Here is a 24,273-nt window from a genome sequence, read left to right as displayed (position 1 = left end):
CTTGAACCCAAGCACTGCTTGGAGAGGATTGAAATCCCTTGACCAGGACGTCTGCATTAACAGACAGGCTGGTATTTGAATTTAACTTGAATTTAACTATTATATTTATAATATTATACTATTCTAATATTTAACAATTATTATATTTACAATATTAACAATTATAATTTATAATATTAACTATTTATAGTTTTTAACTATAATAACTTTATAATATTAACTGTTATAATTGTTAATATTATAAAGTTATTATAGTTAATAACTGTAATATTTATACTATGATATTATATATTATAATAATATAATTTATGACATTAACTGTTATAATTGTTAATATTATATATAGCTCTATATATTATATATATACTATATAATATATATATAGTTCTGTATATAGTTATGAATATCTATAACTATATATATTAACTATTATAATTGTTAATATTATAAATAGCTATAATATGTATATTATACTATTATATATACTATAATACTATAACTTTATAATATTAACTATTACAAGTGTTAATTATATATAGTTATATATATATAACTGTATACAATATATATACTATATATATTATATGTATAGCTATGTATATAGTTATGTATATCTATAAATATATATATTAACTATTATAATTGTTAATTTTATATATTATATATATTATGTATATATTATAATATTATAACTTTATAAAATTAACGATTATAATTGTTAATATTATAAAGTTATTAACTATTATAGTTGTTCTATTAATCAGGTATTAAAAAAACCCCAAACCAATAAGATAAAGGATCAAGCCCACAAACAATTCCTGCTTTCTCAACTCCAACCTTCTTATCAGCCTGTGACAAAGTTTGTGACACTCTGAGCTCCTCCTGCTCTCGTGGTGTGTGCTGTGAGGGGTGATGAGGGGGTGGAGCAGGGATATTGGAGGTGGGAAGGGAAAGCTTTGGGTGCTGTGTGATCCCCTGGGATGGGCAGCACTCGGATGGTCTCGGGGCTTTAGCTGCTCACAGGGACCCCAAGATGTGTTAAAGTCTCTTTTCCCAGCCCAGCACTCGATGAAGGAGTCAGAACTCTTCAGTTCTCATTCTCAAGGTTGTTCACTGTTTCTTATCTATAAAATTCTTTCTCCTGACCTGCCAAGGTCCGTTCAGCAGGACAGACAGAGGCACACTGGTGGTTTTTTTTTACACTAAAAACTACATGTACAATATTTACAATTCCTTCCCAATACCCATCACCTATGTTAGACACTGAGCTTCTACTCTAAACCAATCCAAAAGTGCCACCATCACAGCAGAAGATGGAGGCCAAGAAGGAGAAAGGCTGGACATGCCCAGATTCCTCCATCTTGCCCCCTGAACCCCCATTCTAAAATCCCCAAAAAATCTCTTTTTCACCCTGTGATAAATTCATTATCGTTCTACTTAAAATTTCGTGGCTTGTAATTCTTCATATAAAGGTTGGTGATTGTTTTTTCCAAGGGCTAAATCAAAGGCACAGGGGTCTTGTGCTCCGTGCCAAGGTCTCTGAGCCCCCTGGCAGGGGTTTGGGTGACCCAGGACAGCCAGAGGAATTTCCTGGGTTCTGACAGGATGGAGAACAGGGATGAGTTTTTTTGGTTTCTTAATAAGCCACTTGCAAATAACATTTAATTTTTGCTGCTTCTTCTTGCATTTGAATGTGCTTGGGACTTGTCTTTCCTTTCCCCAGGGAATCAGCATCAGGGAAACACTTCCTTGTGCTGCAAATCCCACATGATTTGTTGGAGGAGCCCAGCACTGCTGGGTTTGCTGGGAGGAAGCACCTTGGCACAAACCCCCTCCCAAACCAGACAGCTCCTGGCTTTCTTTCTGCTGATAATCCCACCAGGACCTTTGTTTCCTGATAAAACTGGATTCCACTGGAGAAACCCAAACACATTAGAGGCTCCATTACATCCTCTGCATCCTTCTTAAAACCTGCCCTGTGTTTCCTGAGCATTAACCAGAGCACATCCCTGCTGGGCTCCTGCGTGGCACAGCCACTGCTGATAGCTGATAACACAGTGACATTTCCAACCTGGCCCTGTTAAAAAGGGGAAAAAGGGAGCTTGTCTTGAGTCAGATAACTCTGAGGTATGAGTGGCATGGTTTGTTTTTGTCAAGAGTGGTGATGCTGTTCTGAGGAATCAGCTCCTGGCTTCTTCATTCCTGTGAAAACCTCATCAGGCAGGGATTCATGGTATGGAAACTGTGCTGCTCAGTGGGTGTGAAGGAAAGGAGAGAGAAAAAATCAGTTTATTTTGGGTTCCAGGTTTGAATGTTACAGGCTGGAAAGCCAAATGTGTGTTTCCTTTTTGAGACCTGCCTGTCAGGGTGCTGCTGCCAGGGCAGGGAGCTCCAGGCTGCCAGCGGTTCCAGGAGTGAGCTTCACGTGAAGAGGCACATTTGGGTCTCTAGTACAGGAAGAAAAGGAAGGGAGAGAGTGATTCAAACTCTGGGGATGATTTAGGAAGTTTTTGCTGGGGCTGGGTGGGATGATCATGCTTGGATGAGTAAGTGACCACAGCTGCCTCCAGCTCAGTTTCCCTTTTCTTTGCCTGTTCTGGGGCAGAACTTTGTGCATTTTGAAAAAGAGTTTTATGAGAAAACTGGATGGGAAGCAGCAAAAAATACTTTTCCCTTTTTAAATTATTTTAAAAATGTTGTTTTTGATCATTGTGCTGCTGTCCAAGGAACGAGGAGCAGGCAGAGCTCAGGGCTTTGGTGGAGAGAGTTTGTGCTGAAGGGAGGGACACTCGTGGCTCAGGAGTTGTTCAGGATGAAGGAATTTGCTTCTTTCTCAACCACTGAAATCAAACCCAAGCTGCCTTGATCATTTTTCATTTCATGGGCAGGCTCCAGGTGGGAGCTGAGGGTGATGTGGGGATGCAGATATGGCCACAGCTCATGGCAGGAGCCTGAGCACCGAGCTCCTCCTGCATCCCTGAGCTCCTCCTGGGCACCTGGGGCGCTGCAAACTGGCCAGGCACTTTGCATAAGCAAACACCTCCACCTGGAGCTGCTGCTCCCTCCACAATGGGCACATTCTGGCAGCTGGTCACCACAGAGGGCCACTGGGAATTTGTTTCCTGCGTTTGGGATGTGGGCTAGGGAGGGAAGTCAGTACCTGCCATCCTATGGGCTTTCCTGCCTTTTATTTTATTTTATTTTATTTTATTTTATTTTATTTTATTTTATTTTATTTTATTTTATTTTATTTTATTTCATTTCATTTTATTTCATTTTATTTCATTTTTATTTGTTTTTTAAATTTTATTTAATTTTATATTTTATTTTATTTCTACTTTATTTTTATTTTATTTATTTATTTTAAATTTTTGTTTAACTTTATATTTTACTTCATTTATTTTATTTATTTTTATTTTTATTTTTATTTTTATTTTTATTTTTATTTTTATTTATTTATTTAAAATTTTATTTAATTTTATATTTTATTTTATTGGTCATTTTATTGGTCATTTTTTGTGATTTTTAGATTGTATTATATATATAAATATTATATATAATACAATATAATATAATATAATACAATATAATATAATATAATACAATATAATATAATATAATATAATATAATATAATATAATATAATATAATATAATATAATATAATATAATATAATATAATATAATATAATATAATATAATATAATATAATATATATATAATAATTATATATAATTATTATATAATAAAATGATAAATTAGCCTTCTAAGAACACGGAGTCAGATTCATTCCTTCCTTCCAGCGTCAGGGCACCTGCAAACACAACATCCTCCCCTGTTTGTTTGGTTTTAGGCCTGTTCTGGTGGAGGGGACAGTTACACTGCTGTGAGATAAGCCAGGCTTCAAAGTCTGACTGCATGTGAGAGTAATCCTGAGCTTAGTGGGGTCAAAGGTGTTTGCATCTGGGCAGCACTGACAGCCTTGTGGTTAAGATTAGGCCTAAGGAGCTTGAAAGTCCATTTCTAAATGCCAGAGTGATTTGGGCACCTCACTTAATTTCTCATCTCTGTCTGGTCTGTAAAATTGGGATGGAAATCCTCTTTTGCCATGCTCACTGTTTGTCTCTTGCATTCACTTATTTCCCAAGGTGTCTCAGGCAGAATCCTCTTCCTCTTTTATGTCTCAGCTGGGCTTTTGTTCTGGTGGTCCTGATAAAAATGGTGGGAAACTTGGTCAGGCATTGCCTGGGAAGTTCAAGCACAAGGTTTTCTGCCACAGAGCTTCCCCAGGACTAGATGTGGGCAATAATGGGGAAAATTGGAGTGTCCCAAATTCAGAATCAGTGCTGATTTTCATTTCCCCACTGAGCCTTTCCTTTCCTTTCCTTTCCTTTCCTTTCCTTTCCTTTCCTTTCCTTTCCTTTCCTTTCCTTTCCTTTCCTTTCCTTTCCTTTCCTTTCCTTTCCTTTCCTTTCCTTTCCTTTCCTTTCCTTTCCTTTTCCTTTCCTTTCCTTTCCTTTCCTTTCCTTTCCTTTCCTTTCCTTTCCTTTCCTTTCCTTTCCTTTCCTTTCCTTTCCTTTCCTTTCCTTTCCTTTCCTTTTTTTTCTCTTTCTTCTCTTCTCTTCTCTTCTCTTCTCTTCTCTTCTCTTCTCTTCTCTTCTCTTCTCTTCTCTTCTTCTTTCTCTTCTCTTCTCTTCTCTTCTCTTCTCTTCTCTTCTCTTCTCTTCTCTTCTCTTCTCTTCTCTTCTCTCCTCTCCTCTCCTCTCTTCTCCTCTCTTCTCTTCTCTTCTCTTCTCTTTCCCTGAGTTTTTTTTACTGAAATTCTCTAAATCTACCTGCTGGCAGAGCAGCACATTTACAGAATTATCATTTTCTCCTGCTAATTTCTGGCACTTCCCAAAACCAGCATTGCTGGCTGAGGCTGTGCCTGTGTCTGAGCCAAATTTGCTTTTTGGAGCAGGCTGAGCCAAAGTGTGCTGTGCTCTGGAGAACCAGTGGAAGGTGCTCCTGGCTTGCCCAGCCACAAAAGGCATTTCTCTAAGGGAATGATCAGATAAAGGTCACCCCGTGGCACCACAAAAAGAGCCTTGTTTGTGAAGCAGCAGCTGATTATCATTGGGGAGAAAATGGCTTTGAATTTTATAGCTCCTGTTATCTGAAACGAATAAAAACACAATGCAGTGACGAGCTGAAGGTCATCTCATCTCATCTCATCTCTGCTGGGCTGGGGAGAGCTCAGCACAGCTCCAGATTATGCACAGGTTTTGTTTGAATCTGCAAATGCAAATTTGGGAATGAGGGATGTAAATCAAGGGCATCTCCTGTTCTTCCACACTTGAAAATTTTCATTTCCTAATTTCCCCTCTTGTTTCCCAAGATCCAAGCTCAGCAGAACTCCAGGTTATGCACAGGTTTGGTCTGGTGCAGTCTGCAAATGCAAGTTTAGGAATGAGAGATGTAAATCAAGGGCATCTCCTCTCCTTCCACACTTGAAAGTTTTAATTTCCTATTTTTCCCTCTTGCTTCCCAAGATCAGCACAGCTGCAGATTATGCACAGGTTTTGTTTGAATCTGCCAATGCAAGTTTGGGAACGAGGGATGTAAATCAAGGGCATCTCCTTCCACACTTCAAAGTTTTCATTTCCTATTTTCCCCTCTTGCTTCCCAAGCTCCTGGAGATAAAACCCAGGATGTTCCCACCTGGATTTGGTGCCATTTCAGCTCACCCAGCACTGGAGTGGTCGTGAGCCACCTCTGGAAAATCAGATTTAATAGAAAATCCATGGGAACAATCCACAGGCTCACCCACCTTGCTGTTGTGCCAAGTGCAACGTAAAGAGACAGCAATAAATCACCCTGCTCTGCACCTCAAATAGATAATCAATTTAATTGAAAGCATCAATAATCATAGTTTGACATTTATTACCCTGTGGATGTTTTATCTTTTAGGCAGGGGACAGCGGGGCAATGATGGATGCCACTTCTGCCACGGAACACAATTATGTGGTGCAAGGAAAAGGGGTTTTATATTCTGCAGGGAAAAAAGCAAAGCAGTCAAATTCATATTCAAGCAGACTGCAGGAAACCTGTGAGAAATAAGTGCAAGTAACTCCCATCCCTGGGACCTGAATTCTGCTGTTATGGCTCCTGAGATAATGTTGCAAATGCTGCTTGGTGTGCTCTTTTTGAGTGATTTAGGACAGAAAATCTGCAGGGCCAGGTCTGCCTCTACAGAATATACAGAATATACAGAATATCAGCTTTTTTGTTCGTTTGTTTTTCACATGTGCACAAGTGAAAACCAAAAGTGAGGCTGGGTTGTTCCTCCTTTGGCTGTTCTCATGGTTTGTGCTCACCTGCTCAGGTCATTGTACATCCTCAAAGGTGGGAAACAGTGTGGAAGTTACACAGATTGTCTGGACAGAGGAAAAAAAAGATGGGAATGTTCTTTTTCTCCTGCAGAAATGTTCCCATACCTGCAGGACAACATCCAGAGCAGTGCCTGGATAAATCAGATAAATCAGAGCAGTGGGGGTGTGCGCTGGGTGAGGAGAGCCCCTGGCTGTGCTCACCCATCCTGGAAAGCTTCCAGGAATGTGAAAACCCCAAAGATTTGAAATGGAGAGTTATGGAGCAAATTCTTCCCAAAAACACCCAAAAGAATTGTCTGTATTAGTTTGAATCAGGTGCTTTTTATGTGTCAGATTAGGCGGGGGGTTTTTTTCTGATTTAGAGATGTAGTTCTGATGTAGAGATACTGCAATGGATCTCTCAGAGTTCTATTGCTTTAAAGTGTCCAGTCTTATTTGTAAAGCTATTTTTTGAAACTTTAGTTCTATTTCTCTCTTAATAATGTCTGTCTTATTCTGTAGCATTTCTGAGTAATTATTTTTTCTCTCAAAGTTTGCATACAGATGTATGCTAAGTGATCTTCTTGTTAAAGTTTGAGAATTCTCTAAATTCTATTTCCTACATTTATGCACCACTCAAAGCAGGCATTTCACCTTTTCTTTTTGCTTGTTTTGAGGTTGAAGCAGCTCAGACTTTTCAGAGTGAATTAAACCTTTTGTACTTTGATACTGCAATGGATCTTTCATAGTTCTATTTCTTTAAAGTATCTACTCTTATTTGAAAAGCTAGTTTTTGAAACTTTAGTTCCTATTTCTATCTTAATCATGTCTGTATTATTCCATAGCATTTCTAATTATTTTTTCTCTCAAAGTTTGCGTACAGATGTATGCTGAGTAAGATTTTTGTTAAACTTTAAGAATTCTCTAAAATCTATTTCCTACATTTATGCACCACCCAAAGCAGGCATTTCACCTTTTCTTTTTTGCTTGTTTTGAGCTCTAAACAGCTCAGACTTTTCAGAGTGAATTAAACCTTTTGTACTTTGAATCTGCACGTGCAGGAAAGTTCTCTTTGCACTTCCCCAGTCCCAGGAGGTGCAGGGTGTTGAGGAAGACAAGCCCCAAGTTTATGAGAATGTTCAAGTGCTGTTATGTTATTCCCACAAAGCAGCAGCTTCCTCGATGGCACATGGAGATTATTTGGCCAGTCAGGATCTCTTAACTCCGCTCACATCAGTGATTATTTACTTTGAGCTGGCAGTTACAAAAATGCTTTACTTCATTAAACCCTCTTCAGTGGCTTAAATACATTTTGTTTCCAGCAGCTGGGTACATTATGGACATTTCTTTGTCTATGATCTATTGGTGGTAGTTTGGAAGATGTAAACATTTGTGCTATTTGGCAAGATGGTTGTGGAGCCATCTTATAACCTCAATGTTCCTCTTGGCACGAGATTAAAAACTCCTTGTAATCAATGCTCGGGGCTGGATCTCCCAAGATTTCCCTCAGAACTTGCTTGGAGTGTTGGGTAACAATACAGGCTGTGTGTGCTCTTCAAAACCTTTAATGAAAAATTTTAAAAAAGGGAATTATTTTTTTTTCCTTTTTCTTCTGGCGCTGTTCTGAAGAAGCTCCAAATGCAGAACCCAGGTTAACTCCAACAGCAAATAACTGGAGTTATTTGCTAAGGATAATAATGGAATTTTACTAATTTACTAAGGATAATAATGAATTTTTTAAAAGAATCTCTTGGCCATTTTGGCACAGTTCAGGAAAACCTTGGGCAGAGATTCCAGGACCAGAACCGATTTACCTCCAGGACAGTGGGTGACACAGAGGAGCTGTTGAGGTGCCCCTGGGGACAGCTGAGGAGGATTAATCCATGTTTGGTGTCTCCTTGGTGCTGTTTTGGAAAAGGAAAGCAGCAGGTTTGAGTTTCTGAGGTGGATGTCTCCCACCTCATCTGTCAGGAATGGAGAGGGGTGGAAGAAGAGCCCGTGGTATCTGCAGTGGAAGGGATCATAATGAGCTAAAATCTCCACATTCCCTCATCCCAGGAGCTCTCAGCACATCCCTCACTTCTCATCAGGGGTTCCAGTCACCCAAAACCCAAGGGGAAAAAAAGCAAAACCTTATTTCCATTGGGACTCCCTGAATTCCAGGCTCAAGAAAATGCCTTGAAATTGCCACCCACTCTGTGTCTGCCCGATTAAATAAAATATTGACCTTTTCCAAACACAATATTATCATTCCAAGCATAATATTATCCAGTCCTGTCTGAGATTGTTTCTACAGCTCTTAAAAGGGAGCTCACCTGGCAGCCCTATCAATTCAGATAAAACAGCTCTGTGTGCCTTCCCAATAAAAAGCTGATTGTGCTGGTGTCTGAAGCTTTTATTATTATTAATAATAAATTGTAAATATATTGTTATATAATATATATTATATATTACACGTTACATATATTATATATTTAACACTATAGATAATATATAGCATATTAAGTATATAATATATATTTATATATTTATTATTATATATTTATATATTATTTATATATACTTATATTATATTTATATCTTAATGCATATTATATTTAATGTATATTACACAAATATATATAATATATTTATGTTGTATATAAATATTATATTATATTATATTATATTATATTATATTATATTATATTATATTATATTATATTATATTATATTATATTATATTATATTAATATAAACATATATCTATATTATATTTATATAAATATAATATATTTCTCTATTATATATTTTATATTATTATTATTGACATATATCTATTATTATTATTTTTATATATTAATATACTTCTATTATTAATAATAATAAATCATGAATGGGGAATTATTATAGAATAATTACCCATTAACTTCTCTTTCTAGAGACCATCATCTGCTCAATATCACTTCTGAATAAAGGGAGGCAAAATGCTGTTCTGTCCCTCTCTTGTTCTCTTTGCCCACACAGAGTGGCACTACAGGGAGTTCCTCTCTAAATTCGCTTTCCACCTTGGAGTAAATCCTTTCTCCATCTCTGAGCAGCTTCAGGACAAGGGGCAGAGAGTGGCACACACAACAGCAAAGCTGTTCCCTGTGCTTAGCATGGAAAAGAAACACAAATTAACTATTATTCTACTTAGACTGTTGTGGCTTGCAGATCCTCATATAAAGCTGGTAATTTTTTCCATGGGTCATAATCAAAGGTGTCTTGGGTCTCTGAGCCCCCTGGCAGGGGTTTGTGCAATCCAGGATAGAGGGATGTCCTGAATTCCGACAGGGGGATGATGCACAGCCCCTCTTTATTCACTTATGATTATTAGTGATCAGCTGAGCAAAGGGGGGATCAATAGATGAACTGCAGGGGAAGTTCGTTTATATTCCTCTGTCAATAGCAAGGTCATTTTTATAACTAAAAAGGGTCGAGGACAAAAGATGGATGGCTCGTGGATGAATTTAACCATCCAATCCATTTACATCCCCGCAAACAGCCTGGCTTTATCTGTTAACCAAAACATTGCACTTCACTCCTCAAGATGATTTTTTGCTGGGGTAATAAATAGCTCTGGCTACATTAAGTGATTGTGCAATGTGGGCCCGTGGCAGACAGAATTTAGAGCTGGTGACCTTAAACTTCCACTCCACTGCTGTTTCCTCTGTGCTTACAGTGGAGATGTGGCTGCTTTGCACTGCAAAACCACCTCGTGTCCAAAAATCTCGTGTTTTATTGAATTTATTTAGCACAACAGTCTGTGCCAGGCAGGTTTCAGGTTGGAGATGAACAAACTGAGAAAATCAGATACAATTTGATCCCTGCAATTTCTGTTTTAATCCTCAGACAGCACACACTGCTCAGTGTGAGTAGTGTCTCTTTAATCTTTCCAGAATTCGGTTTTATAGTGGAATTTCTCTTTGGGAGAAAGGGAGTTGGAGGTAATACCTGCAATGGGGTTTTAAAAAGAAGATCATAATTAATTTAAACTTTTTTCTCCTCATATTTACTGTTACACATTTCTTTTCTGGGAGAAAGTGAGCCAAATACCAGACCTGGAGGTTTTGTGTTGTTAATTGGGACTTGCTCTGCTGTCAGGGGTGCACTGGGGGAGTGTTTACAGTGCAAATGTTTCATTTCTGCTTCTGGGTCCTTTAAAACCTCATCCACAGAATCCCAGCATGGTTTGTGTTGGGAGGAACCTTAAATCTCCTCTTTTCTCACCCCTATGGGCAGGGACAGCTCAGATTGCTCAGAGCTTCATCCCTCAACACTTCCAGGGATGGGATCATTCCAATTATTGGTAAAACCCATTTTTCCCTAATGGTGGTCACAAAGAGCTGGTCCTAAAGGTGATGTTGATTGCTGGGATGGAGAAAAAGAGCAGCCAGAGGTTCCTTAGGAAAGGGAAAGGCACCTCCAGCTGGATCCACAGGCCAGGACTGAATGAACTCCATTTGATTTCAGCAAAACTGCCAAACTACCAAGTGAATTTCTCATGCTCATTAACACTGGACTTTTAGAAGCTGATAAGAATGCAATATAAAATCAAAGAGCCCCTAAAGACTGCGAGATTATATTTAATGCTCTCCTATCACCAGCCCTGAGTGCTTGGCAGGAGGAAGGGTGACATTTCCTAATCAGTCCCCTCTCGTATTTGTCTTGGCTGGGAGTTTCGAGTCCTCAGCTCCTTGAAGTCACTGCAAATTCTCTCCATTAGATCCTGTTTGACTTCCTGGTAGCTGCAGTTAACTCCATCCCAATGGCACAGAGGAGTTATGTCTTGAAAAATCAGTGATAAAATTGTGATATGTATGGAGATCTCAGGTTTGTGTTCTTTCTCCAAGTCTTTGTTCTTGAACATCCATTTTTCTTCATGTTATCTCCCCCTGACATTACCCTGAGTTAGGTCTGTGGGTACAAACAATTATTTCATGCTAAAGGATGATTTAGGATGCTCATTTCTTTTGAACCTCACTGCCCTGAGTCACCTGTGCAAAGTGCATTTTGTTCTCCTGGGATTCAGAGAACAGGGAGGGTTCCATGGAGGACACGAGCAAGTGCAGAGGCGTTCCCTGGTAGCTGCAGTTAACTCCATCCCAATGGCACAGAGGAGTTATGTCTTGAAAAACCAGTGATAAAAATTGTGATATGTATGGAAATCACAGGTTTGTGTTCTTTCAAGTCAGCGATAAAAGTTGTGATATGCATGGAGATCACAGGTTTCTCCAAGTCTTTGTTCTTGAACATCCATTTTTCTTCACGTTATCTCCCCCCTGACATTTCCCTGAGGTTTGGTCAATTATTTCATGCTAAAGGATGATTTAGGATGTTGCTTTCTTTTGAACCCCACTGCCCTGAGTCACCCGTGCAAAGTGCATTTTGTTCTCCTGGGATTCAGAGAACAGGGAGGGTTCCATGGAGGACACGAGCAAGTGCAGAGGTGTTCCCTGCAGCAGATTTCCAGAAGTTTTGTGCCGTGGGTCCCTCCTAATTCCACACATTTTTTCCTGCAGCGCCAGGCTTCCAGCTGAAGAATAAATGGTTATAAAATGGAGTGGCAGGGCTTTGCAGGCTGTTCCTGGGCCGCAAACCACATCTTGGCTGCTCCCCAGTGTTCCCAATTGTGCTGGGGTTGCCCTTAGCACTGAATGGATTTTTATTCTTTCCACTCTTTTCAGTTCCTTGCCAGTCAGAGCTGTGCTCTTCATCCTCCTTCCCTCAGCAGCAAGGAGAGGAAATTCTTCCCCTCAGAGAAGAGCTTTCCTCCCTTCCTTCTCAATTCCAGGCACATTCACTTCAAATTCCCAAGGCAGGATATTGAAAATTTCCTTTAGTTAATAGGGCTCACAGATTTGCTTACTATAGAAAAAAAAATGGAAGATTTTGGTAAATTGTTGGCCAGAAAATGCTGTAAAACCCCTGTATTTTAACAATAGGGCCGAAAGACTGAATGTTTAAGTGCTGAAATGGTTTTCTGTGGGTTTTTTTTCCATATCTGGTTTTCCTACAGATGCACATCAGTGCTGTGGCTCTGTGGGTTGTTGGTGTGTTTGAATATATATATATTTAAATATATATAATATATATTATATATTGGGTCACGCCTTGGGGTGACCTAATATTTTTATATATATATATAATTGGAGAATACCTTCATAGGTATCTTTAAATATAATATATATTTTTATATATATTATATATATATATGGTTTTATATAGATATATATATATATAGATATATCTCACCCAATTAGGTCACACCTTGGGGTGACCTAATTGGGGTCTTCTCAATTAGGGAAAGGATCCCACAGAAAAGAAGGGGAGAGGCTGGAGGGACAAGGACAGTGGGGAATGGCTTCAAACTGCAAGAGGGGAAGTTTAGGTGGGGAATTGGGAAGGAATTTCTGGCTTTAAGGTGGGCAGGCCCTTCCAGCTCAGGATATTCTGTGATTTTCTGACCTGAGACAGTTTTTAAAGCCACAAGAGGCTGGCTGGAAGGAGCTGTTTGCTCTGCAGGTTGTGCTGTCCCTGTGTGCATGCAGATACGCCACAGACAAGCAGAGTAACTCTGCCATGAGCCCAGCTGTGAGCAGCACAAACTGGGCACAGCAGGGCCAGAACCTCTGCTTTCACCTGAATCATTCATGTGAACCTGTGTGCAAGCCAGAACCCCAGCCCCTCGGCTGATTTAAGGCAAAATAAGAGTTTTTAGCGCTTTTTCTGAGCCTGCTGTGTGGTGAGGCAGACCTGAGGTGGTGCAGGTGGCACAGCCCAGGTCCCAGGGATGTCCCCAGGGCCCTGAGCAGTGCCCTGCACCAAGGGCAGGTGCCCAGGCAGTGGCTGAAACCCCAAACGGCTCACTCAGCTGTGAGCATCACTGGTGCCCTCACTGGTGCACTCAGCTCCTCCTGAAAAATCCTCCTGAAAAAGACCCAGTCATTGAAAGCAGCGCTGTTATCTGCCTCCTGACTTCTGTGCAATTACCGGGCATCCTCTTCACCTTCCAGCTCGGAGCAGATGTGGAAATATCCCTTTAAAATCCAGATTTTAGAGGGATAATCCAGAGCTGCAGCAAGGGAAGGTCCCAGTCTGTCATCTTCAATTTGCTGAATGCACCATGCCCTGCTGAATGCCTATTGAAGTTTGGGTTGGGGGTTTTTTCCCCTCTAAATGACAATTTATCTGAGCTGGGGGAATGAATGGATAACGTTACTATTTACATAAGCTCATTGTGATCTGTCTCAGTAATGTAATCAAATTAGGGTTAACTGCAGCTGGAGAATGCCAGCTTGTAAACTGTTTTTCAAAGAGAATCACATGGCGTTCCCTGACATGTTTAGCATACACTCAGGGGGCTCTGTAAAAATTCTAGCACGTCCCTAACTGGTGAATCTGGGGCACGATCCTGGTGCCACCAATTCCTGGTGGGAATTGTCACCAATTGCTGGGTGCCACCAATTCCTGGTGGGAATTGTCATCAATTGCTGGGTGCCATCAATTCCTGGTGGGAATTGCCACAAAATGTTTGGTGCCACCAGTTCCCTGGCGGGAATTGCCACAAAATGTTTGGTGCCACCAATTCCTGGTGGGAATTGCCAACAATTTCTGCATGCCATCAATTCCTGGTGGGAATGGCCACCAATTGCTGAGTGCCACCAATTATTTGGTGGGAATTGCCACCAATTGCTGGGTGCCAAAAATTCCTGGTGGGAATTGCCACCAATTCCTGGTGGGAATTGCCAACAATTAGTGGATGCCACCAATTCCTGGTGGTAATTGCCACCAATTGCTGGGTGCCACCAATTTCCTGGTGGGAATTGCCACAAAATGTTTGGTGCCACCAATTCCTGGTGGGAATTGCCACCAATTGCTGTGTGCCGCCAATTCCTGGTGGGAATTGTCACAAATTGCTTGGTTCCACCAATTCCTGGTGGGAATTGCCACCAATTGCTGGGTGCCACCAATTCCTGGTGGGAATTGCCACCAATTGCTGGGTGCCACCAGTTCCCTGGTGGGAATTGTCACCAGCTGCTGGGTGCCACCAATTCCCTGAGCCCAGGCAAGGAAAGAAAGGCAGAGAAATCCCCCTCCAGCCCAGGCCCAAGGCACAGGCTCTCCTGACGTGGCTGCTGCTGACATGTTGTCCTTCCCCTGGCTAAAATCAACAGATCAGTTGATAGAAAAAGCATGTGGTGTAAATTCTGAGCACATTCAGGAACATCTGTGCTCAGAGCAGGAGTGCAGCCCACTGCACACGTCCAGCTCTATATTTAGTCCTGAGGCGTTTGCATGAGATGAAGCCCAGACTGCGCTAAATTTACCCAATTAAATTTACCCTAAATTTTAAATTTACCCCAAAATTACCCAGTGAGCAGATTTTCAAAAACTATCTCGTTATTCTTATTAATAAACATCACACCTGGGGCTTGCTTTGCCTGGTTCTGCCTCTCCCCTCTAAGCAGGAGGTGCTGTGGACATCTCAGTGTGGCTTCACCCCCTTCCCATGTGCCGTGGAGGGTGGAATTTTGGGATGGGCTCTGCTCCAGGGCACCTGGTGTGGCTGCTCTCTGGTCACACAGGTGTTTATTCCACGCTGGGAATGCAGCAGGACAACTCTGAGCTTCCCTCCAGCTCCCAGGAAGGTTTCTGAAGGCTCATTCAGAGCCCTGGCAGTGGCTGGGCAAGGGGAGGTTTGGAATTCTGGCCTCTGCTCCTCCACAGACACCCCACATGGATGCTGCCAACACCATCCCAAGCTGCCATCCCATGGCTGGAGTGGGAAAATGGGACATTCAGGACATTGGGATGTGTCCAAGCCAGTGCAGATGGTCTGTGGTAGAGCTCAGCCCACAATAACACCTTGGATATTTTTTTTTAATCAGGTGTAAAGAAAAGATGAAATATTTAATCTAAACCAGTTCCTACTCTCCCTCTACTGCTAAAATGCCTTTTCACCCACAGAATCCCATAATTGTTAAAGTTGGAAAGACCTTTAAGATAATCAAGGCCGTGCAGCACCACCAGCATGTTCACCACTAATTGTCCACGTTCTGATAGTTTGAGTGTGGAGATGGTTCCATCAAAATTAAAATTCTTTGTGGTATTGAGGGGCTCTTCCCCCAGAAGTTCTGTAATAGGTGGGAACTCAAAAAGGATTTCACCAAATATCGACACTCAGCCATTTTTAAATACTCCAAACGAGCAGCAAGATCCTACAGAGGATTTTCTGCAAAAAATCACCATTTTTGAACATGGATGAAATATTTTCACCGAAATTCTGTTCTCTAAGAACCTTGAAATTCAGGACCTGCTATTTTGAATTGAAAAAAGGGAAAAAAAAAAAGGTTTCAGAGAAGGAACTTGCCCCTTGAGCACAGCTCTGTCCAAACCAACAAAAGGAAGCTTGTGTTGGCATCTCCATTCCGACTCAGGAATTGCTGACTCTTAAGCCTGTTTATACAGGGCTCCACCACAGCCCAATTTGCACTTCACTGGAGTTTTCTTTCCCCTCCACGTTTATGGTGCTGCTGGACGGGGGGATTACCCACTCTGACTGCACACACTTCTCTGATTGTATCCAAAAGCTTTTTTGCAATCATAATTACAGGCAGGTGTCTTCATTTGGAGGCAGCTTCGTCCCCGTGGATGTTTTTGGGGTCGTTTTGTATTTCTGCTTCAGCTCTGAAAGTTTGATGGCCTAATTCTCCAAAGTTTTTGGGGATTCCTGGTTCCTGGTGAGCACAGTGGGAGCACTCAGCACTCCCTGGAAGCTTGGTGACATCTAGGACAGGCAGGATGGATGTTTGACTCCAGTCATGTCAGGGTGTTCCAGGCTGGGAACGCAGAATCTTTATGGCTCTGGGATTTGCCTCTTGATCCTATTTGCTCTCAGCTACTTTGGAAACGGCAGTTTCAACGTCCATTAGAGCTGGTGTAAAGCAGGGAGTGGTTTGGGGTTCTTCCCATGGAAACACAGCCCCTTGTTAGTGCAGCTGAGCTGGAGATTTGGCAGCGGGTTGGAAATTTGTAAATCAGTCGAGCTCACCTGGGCATGGCCAAAGCAGGACAGGAGCTTCGTGCCAAACCCTCAGCTCTAAAATGCACTGGAGCCTCTCTCCTCTCCTCTCCTCTCCTCTCCTCTCCTCTCCTCTCCTCTCCTCTCCTCTCCTCTCCTCTCCTCTCCTCTCCTCTCCTCTCCTCTCCTCTCCTCTCCTCTCCTCCTCTCCTCTCCTCTCTCCTCTCCTCTCCTCTCCTCTCCTCTCCTCTCCTCTCCTCTCCTCTCCTCTCCTCTCCTCTCCTGAACTTTCCTGAACTTTCCTGAACTTCTCTTCCCTGACCTGTTCTGAACTTCCCTGAATTTCACGTCCCTGAACTTTCCTAAACTTCCCTGAACTTTTCTTCCCTGAGCTTCCCTGAACTTCCCTGAACTTCCCTGAGCTACTCTTCCCTGAACTTCCCTGAACATCCCTTCTCCAATTTAACCTGCATTTTCCTTCCACATCCATCTCTCTTCCTGGAGGTTTTTCCTGCTCTTTGGCAGCCAAACCACCTCCCCCAGCTCTTGGGGGAGCCCTGAGCACCCCAGTCCTTGGGTGTCCTTGGGTGTCTGTCTGTCCTCAGCCCCCCCAGCTCCCCCCAGAGCTCCGGGAGCGGCTGGAATTCCCGGCTGGATCAGGTCCCTGTTTACCCCGGAGGGGGATTCAGGGGGATGCAGGGCTGAGGTACTTGACCTCCCTGAATGCCTGCTGACCTGGAGCTAATCTGAGGTGGGGCGCAGCAGCGATTTAATGACTTGTTCCACCACACCTCGGCTGGAGGGGGAATTAAAGAGCGCTGGGGGGGCCTGAGCATCCCGGGATCTGCTCCAGAGGGACTCAATCCTGGAACAGAATTCAGAATTGGATCCTGTGGGTGCCTGTTCTCTTGGTGCCCCTGTTGTCCACACCCATCCTTGTCTGCCAAAGCTAAGGGGATTATTCACAGAAGTGACAGAAAACCTTAAAATATATATATATATATCTAATATTTTTTTAAAATACACATAACTCAACTATGCAAATATTATCACTGCACTGTTATATTTAGTATATTCAGCAGGACTAGCTCCTTAAGTCAATAGACAAAAATTGTGGTCCCATTCCACTAATCAGTGTGCCACAGGCAGTTTACTTTGCCAAGGATGTATGCAACAAAACAAAAATATGTAAAATAAATAAATAAAATTGGTTTTGTGTTTTGTTTTTGTTTGGTTGGTTTTTTCTTGTTTTTGTTTGTTGTTTTATAGATATATATCATTATAATTAATCATAATACAAATATAATTTATTAATTATAATAATTTAGCAAATGAATTCTATCATTAACTATTAATTAAATCAAATGAATATAATAAAATGTACTGAGTTACATAATTAGATATTAATCGAATATTAATTTTTATAATTATATTATAATTATAATGTTCAATACTTAATTATAAGTATTGAACATTATAATTATAAATTATAATATTATATATATAATGTTATTATAATTTATAATTATAATATAATTATGGAGGATTTTCAGCAGAACTGTAATTTAGATTACATATATATATAAAATTAAATTACAGTTCTGCTGAAAACCCTCCATCAAACTTTCCAAACATCTGGGTGCAGTTGTGAGTTTTGGCCATTATGATCAATAATATAATATTTATTCATTCTCCCCCTCATCATCATTACAGCAATATGAATTTCTGTTATTTTATAGCATTCTTAGCTGCAACACAACTGAATTTTGTTTCTGTTCTGTTTTTTCCTCAGCAAATACTGACTGATCCCGAGGTGACCTCCCAGGAGGGCAATATAAAAAAGGTAGGACATGGCCCAGTCTCCTGGGAGTTGTTTTATTCCCTGGCTTGGAAATGCACCTGGAGATTTTCCCTCACTTTTGAACCAAGGTGTTGACGGCAATAACGTCGTAAAAGTTTTCCAGTGTTTGCTGTTGCCTTTTTGGATTAAGTGTTGTGGTTCTGTTGGCGTATTTTCCTGTCTTTTTGTGATTCCAGTCATTATGAAAGAGAAAATAATAGTTTGAGGTGTTCCTTGATTCAGCTACAACACAAACAGCTGCCGGGCCAAAGCGAAAAACCTCATTTACCTCTTTTCCAGTAAAAGAAAATGTTGGTCCTTTGTTAGAAGTGCTAAATTTTTGGAGGTCACATCAGCATCAAATGTGGCTGATGTGAAGTCCAAGGGAAAAGGCATAAGTCTGTGAAAGGATAAATTTGAGCCCATGTGATGCATTGATGGTGCTTCTCATCACATTGTGGGGCTCCAGCTGGACCAGAGAAAATGTGTTCCACACTCAGCCCAGCTGCACTGGGCTCCACTGAGGCTCAGCATGACGTGTTTGGGTGGCCAGGCTGCTGTTTGGGTTGGGGTTACCCTCAGAAGCTCTGAAATGAGGTTTTGCTCCATGTGGATCTGTTGGTTAACAGCTTTGCTGATTAAAGCTTCACAAGTTGGGTTTGATTAGAGCCTCTCAGTAGCTGTAGCTTGTGTGTCCTCTCTGAAATAAGGAGCTGGTTATGACTCCTTTTATGTGCAGTTGTCTTGTCAAGGATGTTCACAGTTCCTGTTTGTGAAAGTTTTGGGAGTGGGAAATTTTGACAGTGTTCACAGGGGTCTGAGGATGAGGGAAGAGATGAGGATCTGACTCCACGTTTCAGAAATTTTGATTTATTATTTTATGATATATATTATATTAAAACTATACTAAAAGAATAGAAGACAGGATTTCATCAGAAGGCTGGCTAAGAATAGAAAAAGAAAGAATGAATAACAAAGGCTTGTGGCTCGGACAGTCTGAGCCAGCTGGGCTGTGATTGGTCATTAATTAGAAACAGCCACAAGAGACCAATCACAGATGCACCTGTTGCATTCCACAGCAGCAGATAACCATTGTTTACATTTTGTTCCTGAGGTCTCTCAGCTTCTCAGGAGGAAAAATCCTAAGGAAAGGATTTTTCATAAAATGTATCTGTGACAGGAAATCTCTGAGGCTGGCCCTTTGCTGCTCGTCCTTCAGGCCATGCTGCTTCTCCACTCTTAAAACTAAAAGGAATCCCTTGCTCCCCTCTGCCAAAGAGAATGAAATACAATCCTTGCCAGGCTCCAGAGCCAGGCTGGGAAAAGAGATTTAGACACATGTCCGGTATGACCTGTTCTATTCTTACCACGTTAAAAAATAAAAAATCAGGTTTTATTCCCAAGACTCAGAGGAAACATCCTCTGAGCGCCCCACGGCCTCACCAGGGACCTGTGGCTGAACTTTTTACCTTGGGCACCTCCATAACTCATGGGGCGTCTGTCCCTGCCTCTGTGGGATCCCTTTGTGTGGGCAGACGTGGTGACAAGGTGGCAGGTCCTCATTATGCCCACGCAGCTCCCACAAGGATGGAGGGGATTCTCCATGGCTCGGCTAATCCTTCTTCAGTCTTTAATTACAATCTCACAAATGAACTCGCTCCATCCCCACCTCCAGGATCTGCAGCACCCCAAAGAGAGCAGGAGTTGTGTGAAGCAGGGAAACACGAGAATGGCAGTTTTATATGTTCAACCCATGGGTTTGTATTTAAACTTTGGGCTTTTATTTCAAGGGGGATTGTTACAAAAACCGCAGGTCTTTGAAAAATGCCGTGTCCTTAAATATTTCCCCGTGCAGCAGGTATAAAACTGGACAATTGTGATATTTGACAAGGGGGGAAGGCCTGGCCTTCCACTTGTGTCTCTTAAATGCATTGTAGAGAAGCACTAGTGGGAGTTTATGAGGTGATAAATTTATTGAAGGATGGGCAGTAGGGTTTTACAGCTGGGGTAAAGGAGGTCAGAGCAGAAAGGTAAAGAGTTCAAGTCTAAACTTTATGGCTTGTGAAAAGACTACTGTGAGACAGCTTTTCAGTCAGGAGAAAATGAAAACTAAAGAATGAGAAATCACTCTGGACAATTTTTGTAGGATCTCTCAATTGTTTGGAAGTAGCACTCTGGCATTTGGCTCCAGTGGCACAAAACCCTCTCGGGAGCAGATTTCCTTTTCCAGCCTCTCTAAATCATTCAGTTGTCATATCCCTGAAGACACAATGGTTGAGATTTGACTTCAATTTATTCCTATTCCTTCAGAGATGAGTTGGTGGCGAGAAGGTGACTGAAGACAAATGTAACTGGAGTGGGTGGCCTGATTTCAACTGGGAGGGGAGCAAAGAGACCATAATTTCAGTGGCTCTTTTGACTGCTGCATCCCAGGTTCAGAATTGGGCACTAACAAGGACTAGAAAGAGCAAAAAAAAAAAATCCCAAAATGCAGAGAAAAACCTGTAAAACCAGGAAAAAGCAGGGAAGGGATGGTGATGGCAGTCAGGGTTGTAGGGAGATGTGCATCAAGCAACCTCTGCTTAAAACTGACCCCAGAACTGTCTCTGCTCTTCAGCTCCCAGGAAAAAACCACTCTTTTACATAACTTTAATGAACTGAAAGGCAAGGAAAAGTCTGCAGCACAGCAGAGCCTGTTTTGTAGTAGAATAAAACAGGGATTTTTTTTTTGGCTTGGAGCACAAAGAATAAGTATTTCTCACCGTATCCAGTATTTTTCGGTTCATGTTACTGTTATTTCTGCTGGGACCACTAACACCAGAAAGCTGATTTCTTTGTTAGTGGTTGTTTGACAGGACTAATTCAATGTCATTGAAGGACCCATATCCAGGATTATTTTTTATATCTATGCTGCTCCGTGGATTGAAATGTGGTGTATACCTAACGAGCTTTCCTTGCATCACCTTTGCTGGCTGATATTTAGTTTAACTTAGACAAATACACACGAGCTCCTCATCTTGTTTGTTTAATTTTAAATCATCAGTGCTGGAAGCAATATTAAAACAGGAAAGTCACTTATTTTAGTTCTTTTAGTGACCTGAATGAGGACACTCAGAGATAAAAATAGGAGTAATACCTGGGGGTTTATTGTCCCTTGCTCCCAAATGTCTTTTTCCCAGCCCATATCCCTGCACTCTGTTTATTTTGCTTAGAAAGCAGCTCGGCGTCCTCTCCCTCTGAATTTTCCAAGCATTTAATAAACTGAGCAAACACCTTGTTGTCATTGTCCCCGTCCCTGTTGTCATTTTGCTTTAACTTTGAGCTGAAAGATTTCCACTTCCTCCAGCAAGGCCTGTGCCCATTACACACCACACTTTTATATTTTTCCCCCCCCAAGCAGATGCATTTCTCTCCCCTCCAAGGGTCACTTTGGATGAGGGTTCCAGAATGCTGGGGAAGGATTCTGTGTGTGTGTGTGCAGAGCTCCCAGCCCACCTCCCCAGGCTGGGCTGTTTTTCTGACCGTGGTGACAAGGGACCTCAGGGACTTCTCTCTTCAGTAGACTCTCTATTTAGTTTCTGTTTACTTAGAGGGAATAGCCTGAGGGGCTACTGGAGAGAAAACATCTGTGGGAGATAATCTATAGAGTTATCTATCTATCACTCTTGTCGACCCTGTCTCCCCTGAGAGCAAGCTGAGAGACTTGTAATAAAAAGGCATCGCTGAAGAGGCTTTAGGGACAAATAAAGAGACATGTTAAGGGCCAGCTGAAAAAGGATAGAAGACATTATTAAAGCTCAATAGCCGTCTTATCAAAATCCAATAGGATAGGCATTTGGCAAAAGGCTTTAAATTTATTCTTTGACTTTCTGGAGAGCTTGAATTTATCCATTAACAAGAATGTGCTGCACGGGGAGCGGGAGATGCTATCGGCTTCAAAAGGGTTGGATTCAATCTGGCATTGTGCAAAACACAACAAAAACTGAAGACAAAACCAATTTTCCCCCTCCCTCCTCTGGCTGGCCTCATTCCTACATTGCCAAATATTAGAAGCTGTAAATATAATGCTGATGAGGCTGTGGAGTAAAAGCAATTTAAGCAGCACGGTTATTCTGCGCTCGCAAATCACACAGATTTCTCTTTAAAAAATAAAGTGAATTTTAGAAAACTGGGTGTGACCACAAATTTTGGCCTTTTAGAAAAGCATCAAGTAGCAAAAAAGAAACCCAGGTATGAGGAAATCTTTGAGCTCCAAAGCAAAAGCAAAACCCCAACGAGCGTTTTGCCGCTGCAGATGCGGAGAGCGGGACGGGGCCATAAATCTCCCCGGGTTTATTATTATATCCAAAATGCTACAGGTCACAGGAACCATCTGATACTTCAGGAGCACATTGTTCACACGGGGATGATTGATTGATAATTATGATAATTTGCCAAATGATTATTTGGGTATTATGGCCGCAGCCCGTCCCGCCGGGTCGCTGTGAAGACATTTTCCATTTCGCGGGGCCGTCAGGAATGGCCCCTGGCAAGGAGGGATGTGGAGAGGTCTGGCCGGGCTCTCCCGGTGGGATCTGGGGGCTGATGAATGATGACCCAGAGGAGTAAGAAATCAGACTTCAATAAGCACTCAGGAAGGTAGTTAGGGAAGAGCAAGGGAGCTGCTCACTGTCTTTTGTGCAGCAATTACTGGGCAGGACAAACCCCCCCAAGGCCTGAGCCTTGTGAGAGCAAATTGTAAGTTTGAAATGTTGCAAATTGCAGATTTGAACCCGAATTTGCAAGTTTTCAAAGTGCAGATTTGAACTTGCATTTGAAATGTTGCAAATTGCAGATTTGAACCCGGATTTGCAATTTTTCAAATTGCAGACTTGAACTCGGATTTGAAATGTTTCAAAGTGCAGATTTGAACCTGGATTTGCAACTGTTCAAAGTGCAGATTTGAATCTGGATTTGCAATTTCTCAAATTGCAGATTGAACCTGCATTTGAAATGTTTCAAATTGCAGATTTGAACCTGGATCTGCAATTTCTCAAATTGAAGATTTGAACTCGGAATTGCAATTTCTCAAATTGCAGATTTGACCCGGGTTTGAAATGTTTCAAATTGTAGATTTGAACCCAGCCTGCTGTGAGTTACTGCCTTTGCAGCACAAATTACATTTCTGCACTTAACAGGGATATATTATCATATTATCCCCAGCTTGTGGAAGATATTCTCAAACTCTCAGTGAGGATTTCCCACAGATTTCGCTGAGTTTTCTTCACTTTTCTGGGTTTTGAAGAATCACCCCCCTCCAGTTTGTGCACAATCCTCATCCTGGCTGAGAATTGACGCAGAATTGGGGGTTAAAGATGCTCCACAACCCCGTGGGAGGGGGCAACAATCCCAGATTTGGGAGCTAAAGCCCCATTTCTCCAGGGCTGCTGCTTCACAGTTACTACTTTAAAAAAAGAGCTTTAATTTGCTTGTTTTATAGGTTGTATCTTTATGAAATAAAGGTATATTTAGCAGCCACAAACACAGGCAGCTTTGAGTTGATTTTTATAATCTTTTCCTGAATAGACTTGCGTCATTCCAATAAGCCCTGGACAAAAGAGTGGACAGTTGTCTGAGAGTCTTTTTTATAACATTTCTCTCTTTCTATTGTTAGAGAGCTGCTAATAAAAGAACCAGGAGTCCATTAATTCAGTGAATGAACATATAGTAAAGTCAGTTCCCTCTTGAGAACAATAATGTTGCGGTCAGCTTAGGTTTCCATGGAAACTAAGTACTTCTAAGAAGTTTGCATCCTTGATTTTGCTGAAATGAAGCATGTAAAGTAAAAAAAAAAAAAAAAAAAGGTGTAAGGCTGGCACAGAAAAGTCAGCAAAGAAAGTGATGGTTAAATTATTTTGCAGGAATAACACTGTGTGTTGAATTTCTGTGATACAGATGTTTGGGCTGGGTTGTTCGGTGAGTGTGGGTATGAGAAATGGCTCCATGAAGAGATCTCGGGGGGGTTGGAGCCCGTAAATCAGGCCAAGTTAAGAGGAGTGG

The 24,273-nt window shown here is 41.4% G+C and overlaps 1 protein-coding gene across 4 annotated transcripts in view; it reads left to right on the top strand.

Annotated features, from left to right (window-relative positions):
- Nucleotides 1-24,273, top strand: part of PRDM16 (PR/SET domain 16) — a 303,917-nt gene that overhangs the window by 140,846 nt on the left and 138,798 nt on the right. For all 4 annotated transcript variants that reach the window (XM_030963621.1, XM_030963618.1, XM_030963617.1 and 1 more), the window contains one exon: nt 18,187-18,237. Coding sequence is in view for 3 of the 4 variants with exons in the window: in XM_030963618.1 (XP_030819478.1) it covers nt 18,187-18,237 (51 nt within the window). In the remaining variant the exon portion in view is untranslated. The remainder of the gene's footprint in view (nt 1-18,186; nt 18,238-24,273) is intronic.

The sequence above is a fragment of the Camarhynchus parvulus genome, chromosome 21 (assembly GCF_901933205.1).
Source record: "Camarhynchus parvulus chromosome 21, STF_HiC, whole genome shotgun sequence".
Lineage (NCBI taxonomy): Eukaryota > Metazoa > Chordata > Aves > Passeriformes > Thraupidae > Camarhynchus > Camarhynchus parvulus.
This window is presented reverse-complemented; position numbering and strand designations above follow the sequence as displayed.